General features: G+C 34.2%; 1 protein-coding gene across 4 annotated transcripts in view; it reads right to left on the reverse strand.

Moving 5' to 3' along the window:
• The window catches only part of COL4A5 (collagen type IV alpha 5 chain), a 196294-nt gene that overhangs the window by 78790 nt on the left and 101904 nt on the right, over positions 1-15600 (reverse strand). For all 4 annotated transcript variants that reach the window (XM_032476034.1, XM_032476035.1, XM_032476033.1 and 1 more), the window contains exons 7-19: positions 13969-14022; positions 13601-13627; positions 11819-11899; positions 10031-10093; positions 8368-8403; positions 8237-8278; positions 7985-8077; positions 6687-6740; positions 6534-6590; positions 6210-6254; positions 4620-4673; positions 3063-3104; positions 920-1052 (exon numbers count right to left, since the gene is read on the reverse strand). In XM_032476034.1, the coding sequence (XP_032331925.1) occupies positions 920-1052; positions 3063-3104; positions 4620-4673; positions 6210-6254; positions 6534-6590; positions 6687-6740; positions 7985-8077; positions 8237-8278; positions 8368-8403; positions 10031-10093; positions 11819-11899; positions 13601-13627; positions 13969-14022 (781 nt within the window). The remainder of the gene's footprint in view (positions 1-919; positions 1053-3062; positions 3105-4619; positions 4674-6209; positions 6255-6533; positions 6591-6686; positions 6741-7984; positions 8078-8236; positions 8279-8367; positions 8404-10030; positions 10094-11818; positions 11900-13600; positions 13628-13968; positions 14023-15600) is intronic.

A 15600-nucleotide genomic window follows, 5' to 3' on the forward strand; every position in this document is an offset into this window, starting at 1 on the left:
TTTTGGAACTTCTACATTTATCCTTTATGTATCTTAAATTTTATTTCATACTATCTAACGGTTTAACTTTTTTTGCTGCATCTTTGGAGAATTCCTTATCTTAATTTTCTAGACACAGTATGTGTTTAGTCCATATCTTGAAATTAGAAACCCAAAGTGTATACTTAGAGCAAAATGAGACCCACAATTTATTCTCTTTGGGAAGAACACTAAATGTCACTCCCCTTAACATTTCATTAGCCAAATACTTTTGAAGGGAAAGGAACCATAATTTATTAAACATGTATGTGTGACAGATACTGTACCAGATGTTTTTTTTCAAATTTTACATGAATCTGTACTATCACCTCATTGCAGAGAACATCGAAATAAACGTGCTAGACAAGGGCTGTGCTCAATTTGTGGCCAAATTAGAAATGCTTTACTATACTGTGTATCTTCAACAAGGGAAGAACTGAGGTGCAAGATTTTACTGCACAGCAAAATCACCATGGGGATTTCCAGGTAGATGTTTCTGGAATTCTAAGTGGATAGTGCTATTTACTAGTTAAAAAAACAGTAAATCTTACATACCTAGGCATTATTAGCACAATGTTCCCTTCCATAACAGCATACAAGATATAATGATCAAATTTTTAGATTGCAGAAATGTTTGGTGTAATTTATAAATAACAAGAGGTAGAAATTATTTTTAGGGTAAAGGGACATTCACTATTCAAATAATTCAGCTTTTTTTTTTTTTTTGTACAGGTGAGGAACTTGGTGAGAAAGGCTATAGTAGAGTTGAGAAGTTTCTGTCAATTACAAAATACTCATTTCTTCCACTACCATGCTCACCCTGGACTATTATGACAATACTATATACATGGATTAGTAAAGATACTATAAACACAGGGGCATTAAGCACAGTCTTTTTTACCTGGAGGTCCAGGAAGGCCAGGTGGACCCTGTATTCCAGGAAATCCTCGCTCTCCTTTTTCTCCAGGCAAGCCAGGTAACCCAATGTTTCCTTTTTCTCCTACAGTTACACCAGTTCCAGGCCTAGGAATTACCTTTAGTATGAGAGAAAAAAATAAAGGAACTCAAAGAGGAAGAGACTTGTTCTTCTGAAAATAACCTAGTAGCTGCATATGATTACAATGCCATCATTTTCACAAAGTGTTCAGATGAAAAATCATCAAGACTACTTGTACAGATTATGAGTAGCATTTTATAGCACCCTTAAGCTTCAACATATTAGAAAATGTCCAGTAACAGTACTAGTATTACCACCTTCCTGAGCCCCAGGCTTACAGAGCTAGAATTATGTTTGATGTCTCTTAGCTTCTAATTCATATTCAATTCATTCCAATCACCTAAGCCTGGTAATTCTTTACTAAAAATGTCTAATTTGTCCCCTTCTTTCTTGTTGCGACAGCTACTATCCTTATCTCACACTTAGACTAACAGAATTATTCCCTGAATCCAAATCTACTACTAGGACATAACTTCCTCAAAAAACCAATTTTTCTGTGTTAATTATCCTGTTTAAGGACTCAAAATTGTTCACTACTTTTTACTATATCTGATGTTACTTTTAATCTTGGACTCTGTCAAGTCACTTCTCACTCCCAATACTTCTTTCGCCTGTTTTATGTTCTGTTATCTCTAACAATGAATTTTTGAGAGTGAGGTATGTCTGATTATAACCACTTCATGCATCATGCACATTCTTGCCTTTACCTTTGAATATGCCATTCCAAACAGCTATAACGTCTTCCCCCAGTCTTTATCTTTGCCAACCCACATTTCTTTCTTCCTCTTAAAAAAAAAACGCATCTCTTCCAAGAAGGCTTTATTAATTAAAATCAGCTAGCTGATCATTCTCTTTCTATCTTCTTAGACTTGAATGCCTAAAGAATTTTATATTAAATACTCTAAATATAAAGAAATTAACCTTACAGAGCTATAAAGGCAAATAAGCTTTAGATTTAAAAAACTGTCAGTCTGAGGTATAAATCATCACCTACTGGCAAAGTGTGATATTCAGCCTAGCTCTATTGAAAATTAAGAAATATTCAGACAAAAGGAAACTGAAAGTTGTAGGACCTAGAATTCAGATAGTAGTTCAGAAGGGAAAGTGGGCTGTTGGATAGGGCTGTACTCTCAAAATTTGTATTTCCTCTTATATTCATCAAAATTTTATCATCTCACTTCTTAAAAGGAAACACTTTCTCAGAGAAGTAAAACTCTGATTTTAAAATGAAAGTGAATAACAATTGTCTAAAATCTTCTTTAGGTATATCCTCATTAGATTTGATAAAGTGCTAAATATCAATATCTGAGACTCACTGGACAAAAAAAACTAAGTTAATGTTACTCAAGTGTCTGAGCGTATGGTTTTATGGCACTTGCACCTTTGCAGCTTCAGTGCAGTCTAAAGTCAAGGATCTTACCAAATTTCAACCAAAGGAAAACCACTATGTCAACTGCAATAATGATATTTTATTCTTAATAAGATTGGAAATATATCTGACTTAAATTTCATGGTGAATGCAAACATGACTGAAAATTTGTAAACCTCCCAAGTCGTCTTTCATAGTAGTCTCCTACATTTGTTATTAAGAGCCCCTAGGAAGCACACACTCAGGGAAGAAAGAAGTATGAATCAGACAATTACAAATTGAGAAAATCTATTGAGACCAAATCCATCTTTCCCTGAGCCCTGCAGGAGAAAGGACCAACAGTTTCCCCAACAGTTTCTTTTATTGAACCTTTGGAAGCAACTCTTGCACCACCTGCTGGTTACTTGAGAAATGATTTGGCAATCGTGATGCAAAAAAACCAATGACATAATTTTGGATCTTTATTATATAGGAGAAGTAACACACAGGCAAAGCAATACAAAGACTTTGAGGTCAACATCACTGAAGATTTCAGATGTAAAGACTTTTAAAGACAGTAGAAGTTGATAATGACTTAGAATTTTGTGTTCTAAGAGGAAAAGGTATGGAATATATAATCAAGACAAAAATTAAAATGCACAAATAAATTTAATGAATAAAAACTGAAAAAAAACTTACAAGTCCAGGAGGCCCAGGTGGGCCAGTGTCACCTTTTTGGCCCTGTTCAATACAATTGTAAAATAGGTTAGTAAAAATCACATGAAAACTAAGTTTCATAAAGAACCGGAAATCCATAATAAAATATCTCATAGAGAAATACAAAACGAGGAAATGAAACAGTGGTTAGCTAAGCCTAGGAAGACCTGTGATGTTGTCTCAGATTTACCAGCTATATGCTGACCAAATCAATTAACTTAGTCCAGAATTCTAAAGTATTTCTAGCTGTAATATCCTTTGATTTTAAGACTCCTATTTTCCAGCAAACTATAAATATTCTAAAAGAAGATGTTGAATTTTAAGCTGTTATAACTAGAATCAGCTAAAACTTACATTTTCTTACATTTAGCCATGTTCCTTTTCAACAAAATCGTCAGGCGCAAAAGTTTAGTGTCATTTCCATTAGTGACAGATACTTTGGAGCTGATGGACTTAACTATCATCAGGAATAGCTAATGAACCATCATTACTTTTATGAGTTCACTCTTAGACTCTAGTAAAAGACAAATTCAGACAAAACTGTTACCCTTAACCAGTAGCTACAATAGAATGAAGAAAACAGCATTCAACTGTTACTCTACTGGCCAAGACCCAAGAATAGATGTCTCTCTCACACCTCTATTCTCACTCTAGACCTGTTCATAGGTATCTTTCATCTGTCCATGAGCTCTTTTTAGTTTAAGGAGATACTCTGTCCTATAACTTTACTTATAACTTGAAAAACAAAATCCTATTTTTTGAGTACTTATTATCTTCCTTTATTCTAGCTATATCTCTTAAGCCAAGCTAGAACTTGGATCTAGTTTCGAGATAAAAACCATCATTAAAACATGTGGTCTCTGGGTACATTCAAGTTTGTAACACCTTTCCTTCCGTGCCTGCACAACAAAGCTTTTCCAGTTTGGGTTTTCATAGAAAGCCATTAAAGATCAGAGAGGTTGGAAAACTGGATATTTTGTGATCTGCCATAAATAGCAGAATTGTGCATTTCATACATTCTTTCAAAGTCACTTTTAGAATAGGTAACTAAGTAAATGATTTCAGTCACGCTGCATAATCAAATGGAAAAAAGAACAAAGAATTAGCCATAGACTTCCAGACAATAGTTGCATAGAGAATGGAAATGTTTAGTGGAGATATTCTAAATTCACAGCTATAAGCCTTTTTAGTATGAGGACCTCACTAAAATAGTGCTGAATCCTCTTTCTGCAGAACAAAAGTTTTGTCAATACATGCTCAAAGCAAAGGCACTACCTTTTCACAATGGAAATGTTGAAGTTAAACAATTCTCCATGTATTTCCACCACATGGACTGTGATTTAGGATAATGAAAGAAAATTTAGAGGAAGTGGTATAAAAGAAAAAAGACCGCCACCAAAAGATGGATTTAAAGAAGGTATGTTTTGAATACAAAGCTAGTTACTTAGAATTTTTTTTCATTTACAACTCAATCTTGGGAAAGAAAAGATTATGTTAATCAGAATAAAACCAGTCACTTCAAAGTATTAAAATTCTTACCTTTTCTCCATCCCTTCCTGGCTCACCAGGGTAACCAGGATCACCAGGCAAACCCTTTAAACCACAGAAGACAGAGTGACATCAGCAAAAATGGTGGAGTAAGGACCTCCAAAAATCCTCTCCTCCATAAAAGCAACAAGGACACTGGCAAAAATAGTCAACTTTTTTAGAACTCTAGTAATTAATCAAAGGCTTGCAGCAATCCAGGAAGCATTTCTTGGGAAAAAAAGATTGAATTTTGGCAAGAACACAGGTTTGTGGCTCTATTCCCATCACTCTTCCTCATCTCCACAGTAGCCTTGAAAACCAACAGCTCACAATCACGGTAAAAACCAGCAGCACAGCAGCAATTGGAAGAGAAAGCACTAGGCTGGAACTTCTTTAAAGCCCCATTCCCAGAGGACTGCCATTATTTGACTTGTCTGGTGGTTCCCAAAAAGGTCCCCTTTGCAAGACTACCTTTATTTGATCTAATTTGAGTTCTCTTAATGCAAACAGAGAAAAGCCTTTTTCCCAGGGATAGGGATATCTGTCAAAAACAATCAGAGGCAACTGTTGAACATCATGGATGCCTAAATTATTGTTCTGAAAGAAGCTAGGAACTGAGGCCCTGAGTTTACCACTCCCCCATACGATTTTCTATGTTTAAACCATTTGTGTATCTAGAGTTTGTAAGCCGAGGGCTGCCTGTTTCACAAAAGCATCTGGAAACCAATTTGTCTGATTTTATTATTTCTACATTCTAATCTTGCTTAGAATGCACCCTTTCCTTCAGGATAGTCTCCAAATTTCATCAGATTTTCTATCTGTCCTTGAAAACCTCTTTTAACATCTGCAGTGAATACTCCTGATACGGAGGCTGCTTAAAATAATGTTTCTGGACTCAGATGTTTTCATTTCCCTCTTTTGGGGGGCAGTAATTAGAATTATGTGTCAAAACTTTTACTGAAAAGACTCATGTTCACAAAAATGGTATGTGAATGTTTTTTAGCATTTTATTCGTAATGGTCTTAATCCTTCAATGAGTATATGGATAAACAAACCTTGGTACATCCATACAACTACATACTGGTCAATAATTAAAAAGGAAAGAAATACTGATATACAGTACAATGTGTTATGCTATGTGAGAGAACTCTGATTCAAAAAGTCATAAAGAATATGACTCCATTTATATGACACTGGAATAGCAGTATTATAGGGACAGAGCAGATCAGTTGTTGCTAGGGGCTTTGAGTGGGGGGACAGGGTAGGGGATAACTACAAAAGATCATGGGAGAACTTCTGAGGGCAATGGAACTATTTTTGATTATGGAGATGGTTACACAACTGTATGCATTTGTCAAAACACAGAAAACTGTACACTAAAAATGGTTCATTTTACTGTATAAAAATTATATCTCAATAAATCTGACTTAAAAATCTGTCTTTAAAAGCAGAGGAATTTTAAATTCATAGTCAAAAGATAAAGAAAGAATAATTCCTATTCATCTATTTGCAAACCCAAGCCTCTTTGTCATCCTGCTCTCTACCAACAGGTATAAATGTTACCATTTTGCGGGGGGCACGGGATGGACTCCAAATACTCACTGGAATTCCTGGTTGGCCACTCTCTCCATCTTTGCCCGGTTTACCCTATAGAATTCAAAGAAAGGTAAGAATGTAAATTTGTTATTTAGGAAGTATGAGGTTAAAAAATATAACGAGCTTTATTCCTGCCTTTGACTCTACTAAGTAGACCTTTCAGACTTCAATGTTATAATAAATGAGTATGTCAGTCATGACATTTTGAGGCAATAAAAGCAGGATTTAAGAGAAAAGAATAAAATTACACACATGCATGTGCATGTGCGCACACACACACACACATATTTAAAGTTTTCTGCAAAGAGTATTAGCAGTCATAACACTTACTCTTTTGCCAGGCTCTCCTTGCTCACCCTTCTCACCTTTCACACCACCTGGAGGACCCTATACACAAAAATGTAATTTTATATTGGTTCATGGAGTACTATATATCAATATCAGTTTACATTAAATGATGCTAAACAATTTTAGGTTACTTACTGGAGGACCACGAATCCCTGGAGGTCCAGGAGGCCCTCGGTCACCAGGAAGTCCCTATGCAGTAATAGGGGAAAATACCGCAATATTAATACTGTTAGTACTATAGCTAGCTACGAACATTTTTAACAGGCTCAACTACAGACTCATGTAATATAACCAAAGATAATAATAAGTTTCAAATTCAAAGTTGCAATCTACTAGACAAAAGACTCTAGAGCCATCTTTGCTCATTTCAGTTAATTTTAGTGCATGTACAAGCCAAGTTTTGAAGTAAATAACAAGAAAATGCTTAAAGTATTAATGATTTATATTCTTATAAAATATTTTATAAAAAGCAAGAGTACCTAAGATTTGGGGACTATTTAACACACATACATTTTTGGCGGAGAATGAAATGGCCTGATCCATATGGATGGTAGACTTAAAATAATTTTCCTTTATTCTTTCTTACTAGCATTTAAGTGAAACAACAGTGCACACACACTGTTGAAGGGTGAGCCACTATTCTATAAAAGAAGTGCTTTATCATCTCATTTATTCTAATAGAAGCAACATATCAGATAATTATTTCTAAACACAACAAGGTTTAATGAGTAGTATCTTTCTCCTTGCATATCAGTTAAATGTCGAGAATATGGTCATCTAAGACAATGACTATCTATCTTACCATGATTTAATTTTGTACATTAAGGCATTATTCATAATAGCCAAAAATGCAAATAATCCAAATGCCCATCAACTGATGAATTAATAAAATTGTGGAATATACATACAAAGAAATATTATTCAGTCAAAAAAAGGAATGAAGTCCCAATGTTACAACATGGATGAACTTGAAAACATTACACCAAGTAAAAGAAGCCAGAGAAAGAAGATCACATATTACATGATTCCATTTATATAAAATGTTCAAAACAGTCAAATCTACAGAGCCAAAAATTAAGACTAGTGGTTGCCTAGGGCTTAGGAGGTTGGGGAGAAATATGAGTAACAACTAATAGGTATGGGGTTTTGTTAGAGCAGGCTCATGAGAATATTCTAAAATTAGATTGTAGTGATGGTTTCATTACCCTGTGAATATACTAAAAATAAGTAGAATGTACTTGTACACATAAAATCGGTGAACTGCATAGTACATAAAGTATATCTCAATAAAGCTCTTTAAAAATTTAATTATCTCAAATCCTTGTTATTTTTAAAATACTTCCACATATAACCATATTCCAGCTTGTAGTGCATTTTAATCAAATGCCACTTTCATTGCAAGATGTTTGTTGATTTCCTCTCTACATACTCACCTGATCTCCTTTCTGAAACTCTACATCAATTGGTCTTTTCTGTTCACTGATCTGCCCAGGTGGCCCAGGGGGACCCTGAAGACCTTGCTCACCCTGTTAGCAAGATAAAATAAGAAAGTGATATTTCATAATTTACACAGACAATAATATAACATGTAAGCTAAGTTATTTGCAAGAAGCAAAAAGACAAGTTCAAATGACTATGAAAGGAGAAAACTGAGGGCTGAATCATCAACTCTTTTCTTTACTCACCTTTTCACCCTTGGGTCCCTGGAAATTTAAGCCCATATTCCCCTGCAGAGAGAGACTTCAGTTTAAAACATCACCAGCAATAACAAAAAGAATCCGCAACAAATAAAAGATGTAAAGAAAAAGAAAATTACCTTCGGTCCCGGGAGTCCCGGTGGGCCAGGAGGGCCCTAAAAACAGAAGACACAGAAAATGGAAAAAGTGTTATGTATTAATGAATTCATTAAGTTATTTGGTTTCATAAAAAGTGAGGACTGAAGAAGCCCTTCAAAGTAATATTTCCTGTTTTTTTTCTCATTGCTTTCTAGTAAGAGACACACATTTAAACTGATTTAAACAAACTAGATAAATGCGGAGATTTCTTGAGACAAGCTAGAAGTGGGCAGGAGAAGAAATGCAAGGACAGGTAGAGGCAGAGGGGTAGCACTAGTGCCAAAATCAGTACAAAAATGAATCTCAATAAACATCAAACTTACCATATCAGAACTATAGGTTAAATTTAGGTACCATAAGACAACTAACTGTCTAGTTCTAAAAAGCATATGTTTACTTTCTTACTCCAGTTTTATTTTATATGATCTTTGTATATTTGAGAATGTTTCAAGGTATGAAAAATAAATTTGGCATCTGTCTGTCCAAGTAAATCACCTCTTGATTTCAATGGACCTATATTTACATATTGTACCTTGGTGGCATTTCTAAGGCTTTGCTTCACTGGTTGAATCAGGGTTAATTGCAGGGACATTCAGAAGTACAGAGTGAATCAGGTATGTGGCCACAAGAATTAAGGGAATTCAAGGTGTAACAATACACCTAGGGTATGCCAAGGTTGTAACAACAGAGTTAGGAAAAACTGCCTTAGTCCAGAATCTCATGCTCTGCAAGACATCTACAACTGAAACAAACTAAACAAACAGGTTTTCTAATCCTCTTCTGGAGATTTCTAAGAAAGCAGAAACTACAGTCTTTTCTGATGGATCTTCTAGTGTTTATTGAACGTTATTTCCTTCATTCACGAATAGAGGACCAATTGTCACAGGCAAAAATGTACAATCTATACAGGTATAATGAAAACTGTCACTTAAATATATGGTAGATGAGAGATAGAGTGGCACATGAAAATTACTTTGACTGAAGTACAATTTTCTTGCCCTTTTAAGAGGGCAACAGCATATCTCTAAGTCTAAAACATGACTTGAATGAAATCTAAGTATTTTAGGGGTAAAAACAGAATTTATTAGAGCAGAGTAAAAATATAAGGTACCAAACAGGTGAAAAAGTAAGAGAATTGGCTGCCTATTCAGGGTCTTTATAAGTTTTTGCTTCTTTCCTGGTGTATACAAATCCACTGCAGACTGATTCACTACCCTCACCAATCCTACTGTTTTGTCATAGGCCCCTAAGAAATGAGAACTGGTATTTTTTGTGAATATCTGTTTTTGTTCCTCTTTAACAGAAAATTGCAGCTTGAAGAAACATATTTCATCAAGTGACTAAAGTGTCTTAATAAGATGTCCAGAACCAACTTCAACACTGACACATCAAGAGGTGCCAACAAAATACTTTATTTAAAATCTTTCCTTTTGTGTATCTCATTTTTTTCCATCTATAAAATGGAGCTATTACTTAGCACATATATTGTTTACTATAATGCTGTAAAATCTCCCATAAATAAGAAAATTATAGATTATGAGCATTGAAAATGCATTATGCTTTCAAGTAATATAAATATAAATATTTATAAAAGAAATTAAAAGAAAAGGAGGAGAAGAAATGAAACTATAGAGGTAAGCTTACCATCAAACCTGGTGGTCCTGGGGGACCAATTGGCCCTGGTATACCAGTGGGACCAGCTGGGCCCTGTTATTAAGGAAGTAAAGAAAAGGATGAGGAAAAAAACCCTCACTGTATTGTACAAAGAACTAAAGGGATGAAATTTAAACTTTAGTTGCCAGAATTCTGTTCTATAATTCTTTAATTTTGAAGTATTACAAGAATAGTTTTAAAATGTAGAATAAAAGTAACTGTAAAGAAATTCAATGAAACAGGAAAAATGCAGCTTTTAGAAAACTTGTTTTACAGCAGTTTATAACAAATGTGAGACCAACACACAGTGAGGTCATTTTACAAAATAAAGCAATAAAGATGGACATTTAGTGGGGTTTTTATGTTAGAAATGGGAACAAGAAGGCTACTCATTTCAAGGTGGCTTCCTTACTTTTAAAATATAAATAAATAAGATTAAAGGCAAAGAAGGAAGTGAGAATAACTGGGACAAAAGATAAGGGAATGGTGTAACTATTGTGGAACATAATTTGGCATCTTAAAAAGTTGAAAATTTGACTGCCTTGAAATCTAGCAATTTTATATCTAGGTATAAATCCTAGAGTGTTTTGTAATTTAAAAAAAATCCCAAAACAACCCAAATATTTAACAATAGGAGATCAGAGAAACAAACTGTAGTATATTCAAACAATGGAATGTTACATGGAAGTGAAACTGAACTTAACATATCAAATAGAAAAAGGTGTAGAAAACTACACATAAATTTCATATTATTTTAAAAGCTAAACTAAATACTCTATTGTTTCAAGATATATGTATATGTAATAAAACTGTTTTTAAGAAGCAGTGGAAAATTTAAGATGGTAGGTATATCTTGGGAGAATGCAGAAGAATGTGACAGTCAAGAAAACCACAGGTTGATTCAAAATTACCCATAATATAATATTCTAGTTCTTAAATGTTATGTTGAGTTATAAGTGTTCATTTGGTAGTTATGCTTCATAACTTATATATCTTTTGCATGTATTCTGCTGTATTTTCAAATATAATATAGTAAAAGTTTATAAAAGATAAAAGGCAAGACTGAGAGCATTTAAGAACACGCGGTTATATCAAGTATGGAAAGAGAAAGTGGTTAATGAGAAAAGTCTGACATTTTATCTAAACAATCAAATAGTAGAAAGTAGTCATTTTTATTTTTGGCAAAGGGATCAATCCTTATGAAATACAGACCTCAAGAAATTAATTTTCTGTTTTATAAACACCCAAAAGTTACTGTTGTCTCTATATATGTTATGTGTAGGCTGACATGACTTTTTTTCTTAAGATTATACTTGACATTCACTATGCATAAATTTTATTCTTTCAGCCTTCAAAGCATGTTCATATCTTATGTATAACTGATAGTGTTACAAATATCTTCTAATGTCTTAAATAGGAAACCGGTAATTTTTATCTTTAATCAGACCATTTACAATTATGACAACTACTCGTACTACCCTATTGATATCCATAGCACAAGAATAAGAATACAGTAGCCTATTTCTAATGCAAGACCCCAAAACAAAAATTCCCATGGAAACTGGATTGAGAGGTAAAAGAACAAAGCAGCTCTTCTTAAAATTCTCCCTGGTCCAGATTGCTTTTATTTTCAGGTCCAAGGTACCTGCAATGTCTATCAAACTTCAGATGATAATTTCTATAACTAAAATAGAGGGTATTAAAGGCTGAGGATAAACAAAGTGATGCTGTGATCTGATTTAATCAATATAGCAAAGAAGAAAATCACCAGATGCTTACTTGTAGTCCAGGAGGACCTGGATATCCTGGATTACCCTTTGGTCCTGGCAGTGATGACATAATTATACTACCTGGTTCTCCCTGAAAGAAACCATTAACGGAAGTTGTAAGTAATAGTCATGATGCAGGAAAGCTGGCAAAAATACAAAAAAAAAAAAAAAAAAATGACCTGAGAATTCAATTTGTTACATAAGTGTCCTGGAAGATTAGGCGATCTCAATGAATAAATTTACCTTTTGAAGGAAAATGAAGAAGTGGCCAGAGTACGCTGAAGTACAGTTAATTTATTAAGAACCTGTCATACCTTTAGTTACTCATTCATAAAAAAATTATTAAATATTCATATTTGCCAAAAATTGTGTTGAGTTTTGGATGCTTAGTAGTGAAAAAGATAAATAAGACTTCTTGTTCTCATGGTGCTAACAATATACTTGGGAAATGCAGACCACAACATGTAAACAACTAAGAGCACAAAATGTTCTGTTAAAGATTATAAAGAAAAACTACATGGTATATGATAAAAAAAAAATAGTGGAGGACTAAAACTAAATGATAATTATGTGAAGTGATAGAGGGGCTAACTATTGTTTCAATGGCAGTCATATTACAATATATAAATGTATCAAATTAACAATGTTGTACAACTTATATTTACACAATGTTATATGTCAAATATATTTCAACTGAAAAAAGAAATAGCAGAGGAATTTAGTTTGAGTATTCAAAGAAGGGCAACCAATTAAGGCTGAGATCTAAAGGGTAGTAAGGAGTCAGCCAGGTAAAGATGGGGGAACCCTTGAAGGTTTATAAGCAAAAAGATTAAATAATTGATTTACATTTCTAAAAGATCATTCTTGGCCGCTTTGTAGAGAATAAATCAGGCTTTGGAGGGTAGTGAGGAGCTAGCAGCGAACAAAGAGACTAGTTAAGAGGCTATTATAATAGTCCACATGAGACATTATGGTTAATGTGGTGGCTGTGGAAATGAAAAGTGGATGAATTTAAGATATATTTTGTAGGCAAAACTAACAGTATTTCAAGACAGAATGGAGTGAGAAAATGTATGAAGGAGTAGAAGATGTAAATACTAACTCGGGTTTTGCCACATGTAAAAGCGTACATAATATACAGTGATACAAATTTTAGAGATTGGGAAAACAGAGGGAGGAACAGGTTTATTTTGGGATTTGCATTAACTTTGCACATGTTAATTTGAATGTCTTTGAAATATCTGAGTGGAGATGCCGGGGAGGCAGTTTAATGCATGCATCTAATTCAGAAGAAGTAGAAATGTAGGTGGTTCCTCACTAGACAGCAATCAACACCACAAGCATTAATCATATTGCTGGCATACAGGAAAAGAAGCTTTCAGGACTGTGTCCTGATACTTGTTGGACAGAAGGAATAACATCAGGTTGCATAGAAGACTGCAGAACGACCAGAGATGCAGAAGAAAAACCAGGAAAAGATAGTGTCACAGAAGCAGAGGGAAAGAGTATTTCTAGAGGGAGCAGGTGGTCAACTGTATCAAAATGGAATGAGGATTGAAGGAGTCAGAAAAGAAATTTGAGTCTGTTATACACATTTGCAAGTGTATCAGCCCATAAAAGGTACTTAAAGCCATGAGAACTAGGGAGACTACTTGAGAGTTTGTAAATGTGCAGCTGCACAACTTCTAGAAGCATCCATTCTAAGACAGAAGTCAGAGACATTATCTGATTGAAAATGCAGGCTTTCCAAATATTTTATTAAAAATGTTTACCTTCTCAATGAGATGCTTACCTTCATACCTGGGATCCCAGGAGGCCCCTATTATTAAAAAGAAAAGGAAAATTTTATGTATATGAGAGGGGAGCAAGAAAAAGAACACACTGCTTTCCAAATTGAATAGACTACTGCAGGGTCAGTCTGAGCACAAGGTATCTTAGGATACTTAGAGATGACATTTATATTAAATACCACAGAATCTTTGCTTTTACCCAGCACAAAACTATATGTACTACCAACTTCTTTTAAAAAAAATTCTTTTCTAGTTTACTACTTCAAAATGTACTACTTTGTTCAACATGAATGCACTGAGCTCACTTTCTACACTTCTGCTTCTTCTGTCAATTCCTGTGTTCATTATAATCCCAAACTTTATAACTTACAGGAGGACCTGGTAAACCAGGAAAACCCGGACTGCCTGGAAATCCACGTTCTCCCTAGAAGGAGTTAAAAATAAAAAGCAGGGAAGAATAAAAAAATAAAACATAACTATATCAACAAACAATGACTTATTGAAAAGATTTCTGTAAAAGCCATTTTGAAACATGCCAGATTGCCAAAAATTCATTAGCCTTCACTTTCCAATTACTTCAATGTCAACTATCCCATATCAATTCAACCTTCTAAGATACTTTTATCCCTATTCATCAATCCCAATCAGAAATAAAGAGAAAAATCTTCTACCTTAGTCATTTTCTTCTGACAAATCCATTTTGAGACAATCACCCCACAGATTCCTGGCCATGATCACATTTAATAGTTAATGATCTGCCCCAATTTCCTGCCCATGTATTATATAGATCCTTATTTTAACTGCCCTATTACATTTTTCTTTTACTGTAAACTATTTCAAATTATTTTTGTAAAGAGGAAAAGATGGTAAGAAAGAATGCCGTTAATATCACCAAGAGGACAATAATAGCAATAGTTCTAGCAATTTCAGGTCGTTATGTTTTCTAGGCACCCAATTTTTCTCACTCACTATTGTAAAGTACTAATATGAACACTTGGTTTAGAAAACAAAAACTAAAATTGCTATAAAAGAACCCCAATGCAACCTCCTTTCAAATACTTACATGCCATAGTAATCCTAGAAACATCCTTGTCAGAGGCTTAAAAGAGTAAAATTACTATAGCTGTGTGCCGTTGACTTACTGTCCAATACCCACCACTTTTTGCACGTGGAAAAAGTAGGCCCAGAGAGAAAGGAAGTGGCCTGCACACCAAGTTTAGAAGACAGAAAACAAAACAACCCATATATTCTGGTTCCACCTCTAGGGTTCATTCTATTAGTTACACAGGAAGAAACATAAGAAACCATTTAATCTGAAAGTATACATAATAAATCCATTTTAAAAATTTCTCACTCACATAAATGGGGACCTCAAACACAAATTAATCATGAGATCTGCTAAGGCGCTACTTTAACAAAAAGAAGGAGAAAGATCCCTTTAATCACACAGGATACTATACCACTGCAGATACATTTGTCTTCCACATTAAAACTTTGGCTAGTGGTCTGTTTGTTGCTCAAGGCATGCTGGCAAAAAAAACCCACAAATGACCAGAAGAGACACAAGAATGTAGCCCACTTTAACACGCAATGTGCCATGCAAACTAACTCCACATTGGTCCTATCACCGTAAGGTTGCCCCAGCTGAAATGAAGACCACAAGCGTCAAAATCCAAAATAATAATAAGAAGAAGAAATATGTTATTTTTTATTATTACTATTATTATTGGCAAGGGTCACACTGACTTGGAGAAATTTTGGAAGTAAAAATAATTTTACTGCCTTCAAGCATACTCTACAAAAATTATCACAAAATATGGCCTTCATAACGCAAAATAGTTTGTTTAAGTAATTTTAACTATACGCCTTAATATAAAATGTGCCACATGCTGTCAGTTAAAGATTTAGGGTATTTCATGAATAGTTTCACAGAATATTATGCGCAAAATGGAAATGCCAAAAGGATATACAGAAAATAACATATTTCATTACCTATTGGAAA

Source organism: Camelus ferus, chromosome X (assembly GCF_009834535.1).
Source record: "Camelus ferus isolate YT-003-E chromosome X, BCGSAC_Cfer_1.0, whole genome shotgun sequence".
In the NCBI taxonomy this organism is placed as follows: Eukaryota; Metazoa; Chordata; class Mammalia; order Artiodactyla; family Camelidae; genus Camelus; species Camelus ferus.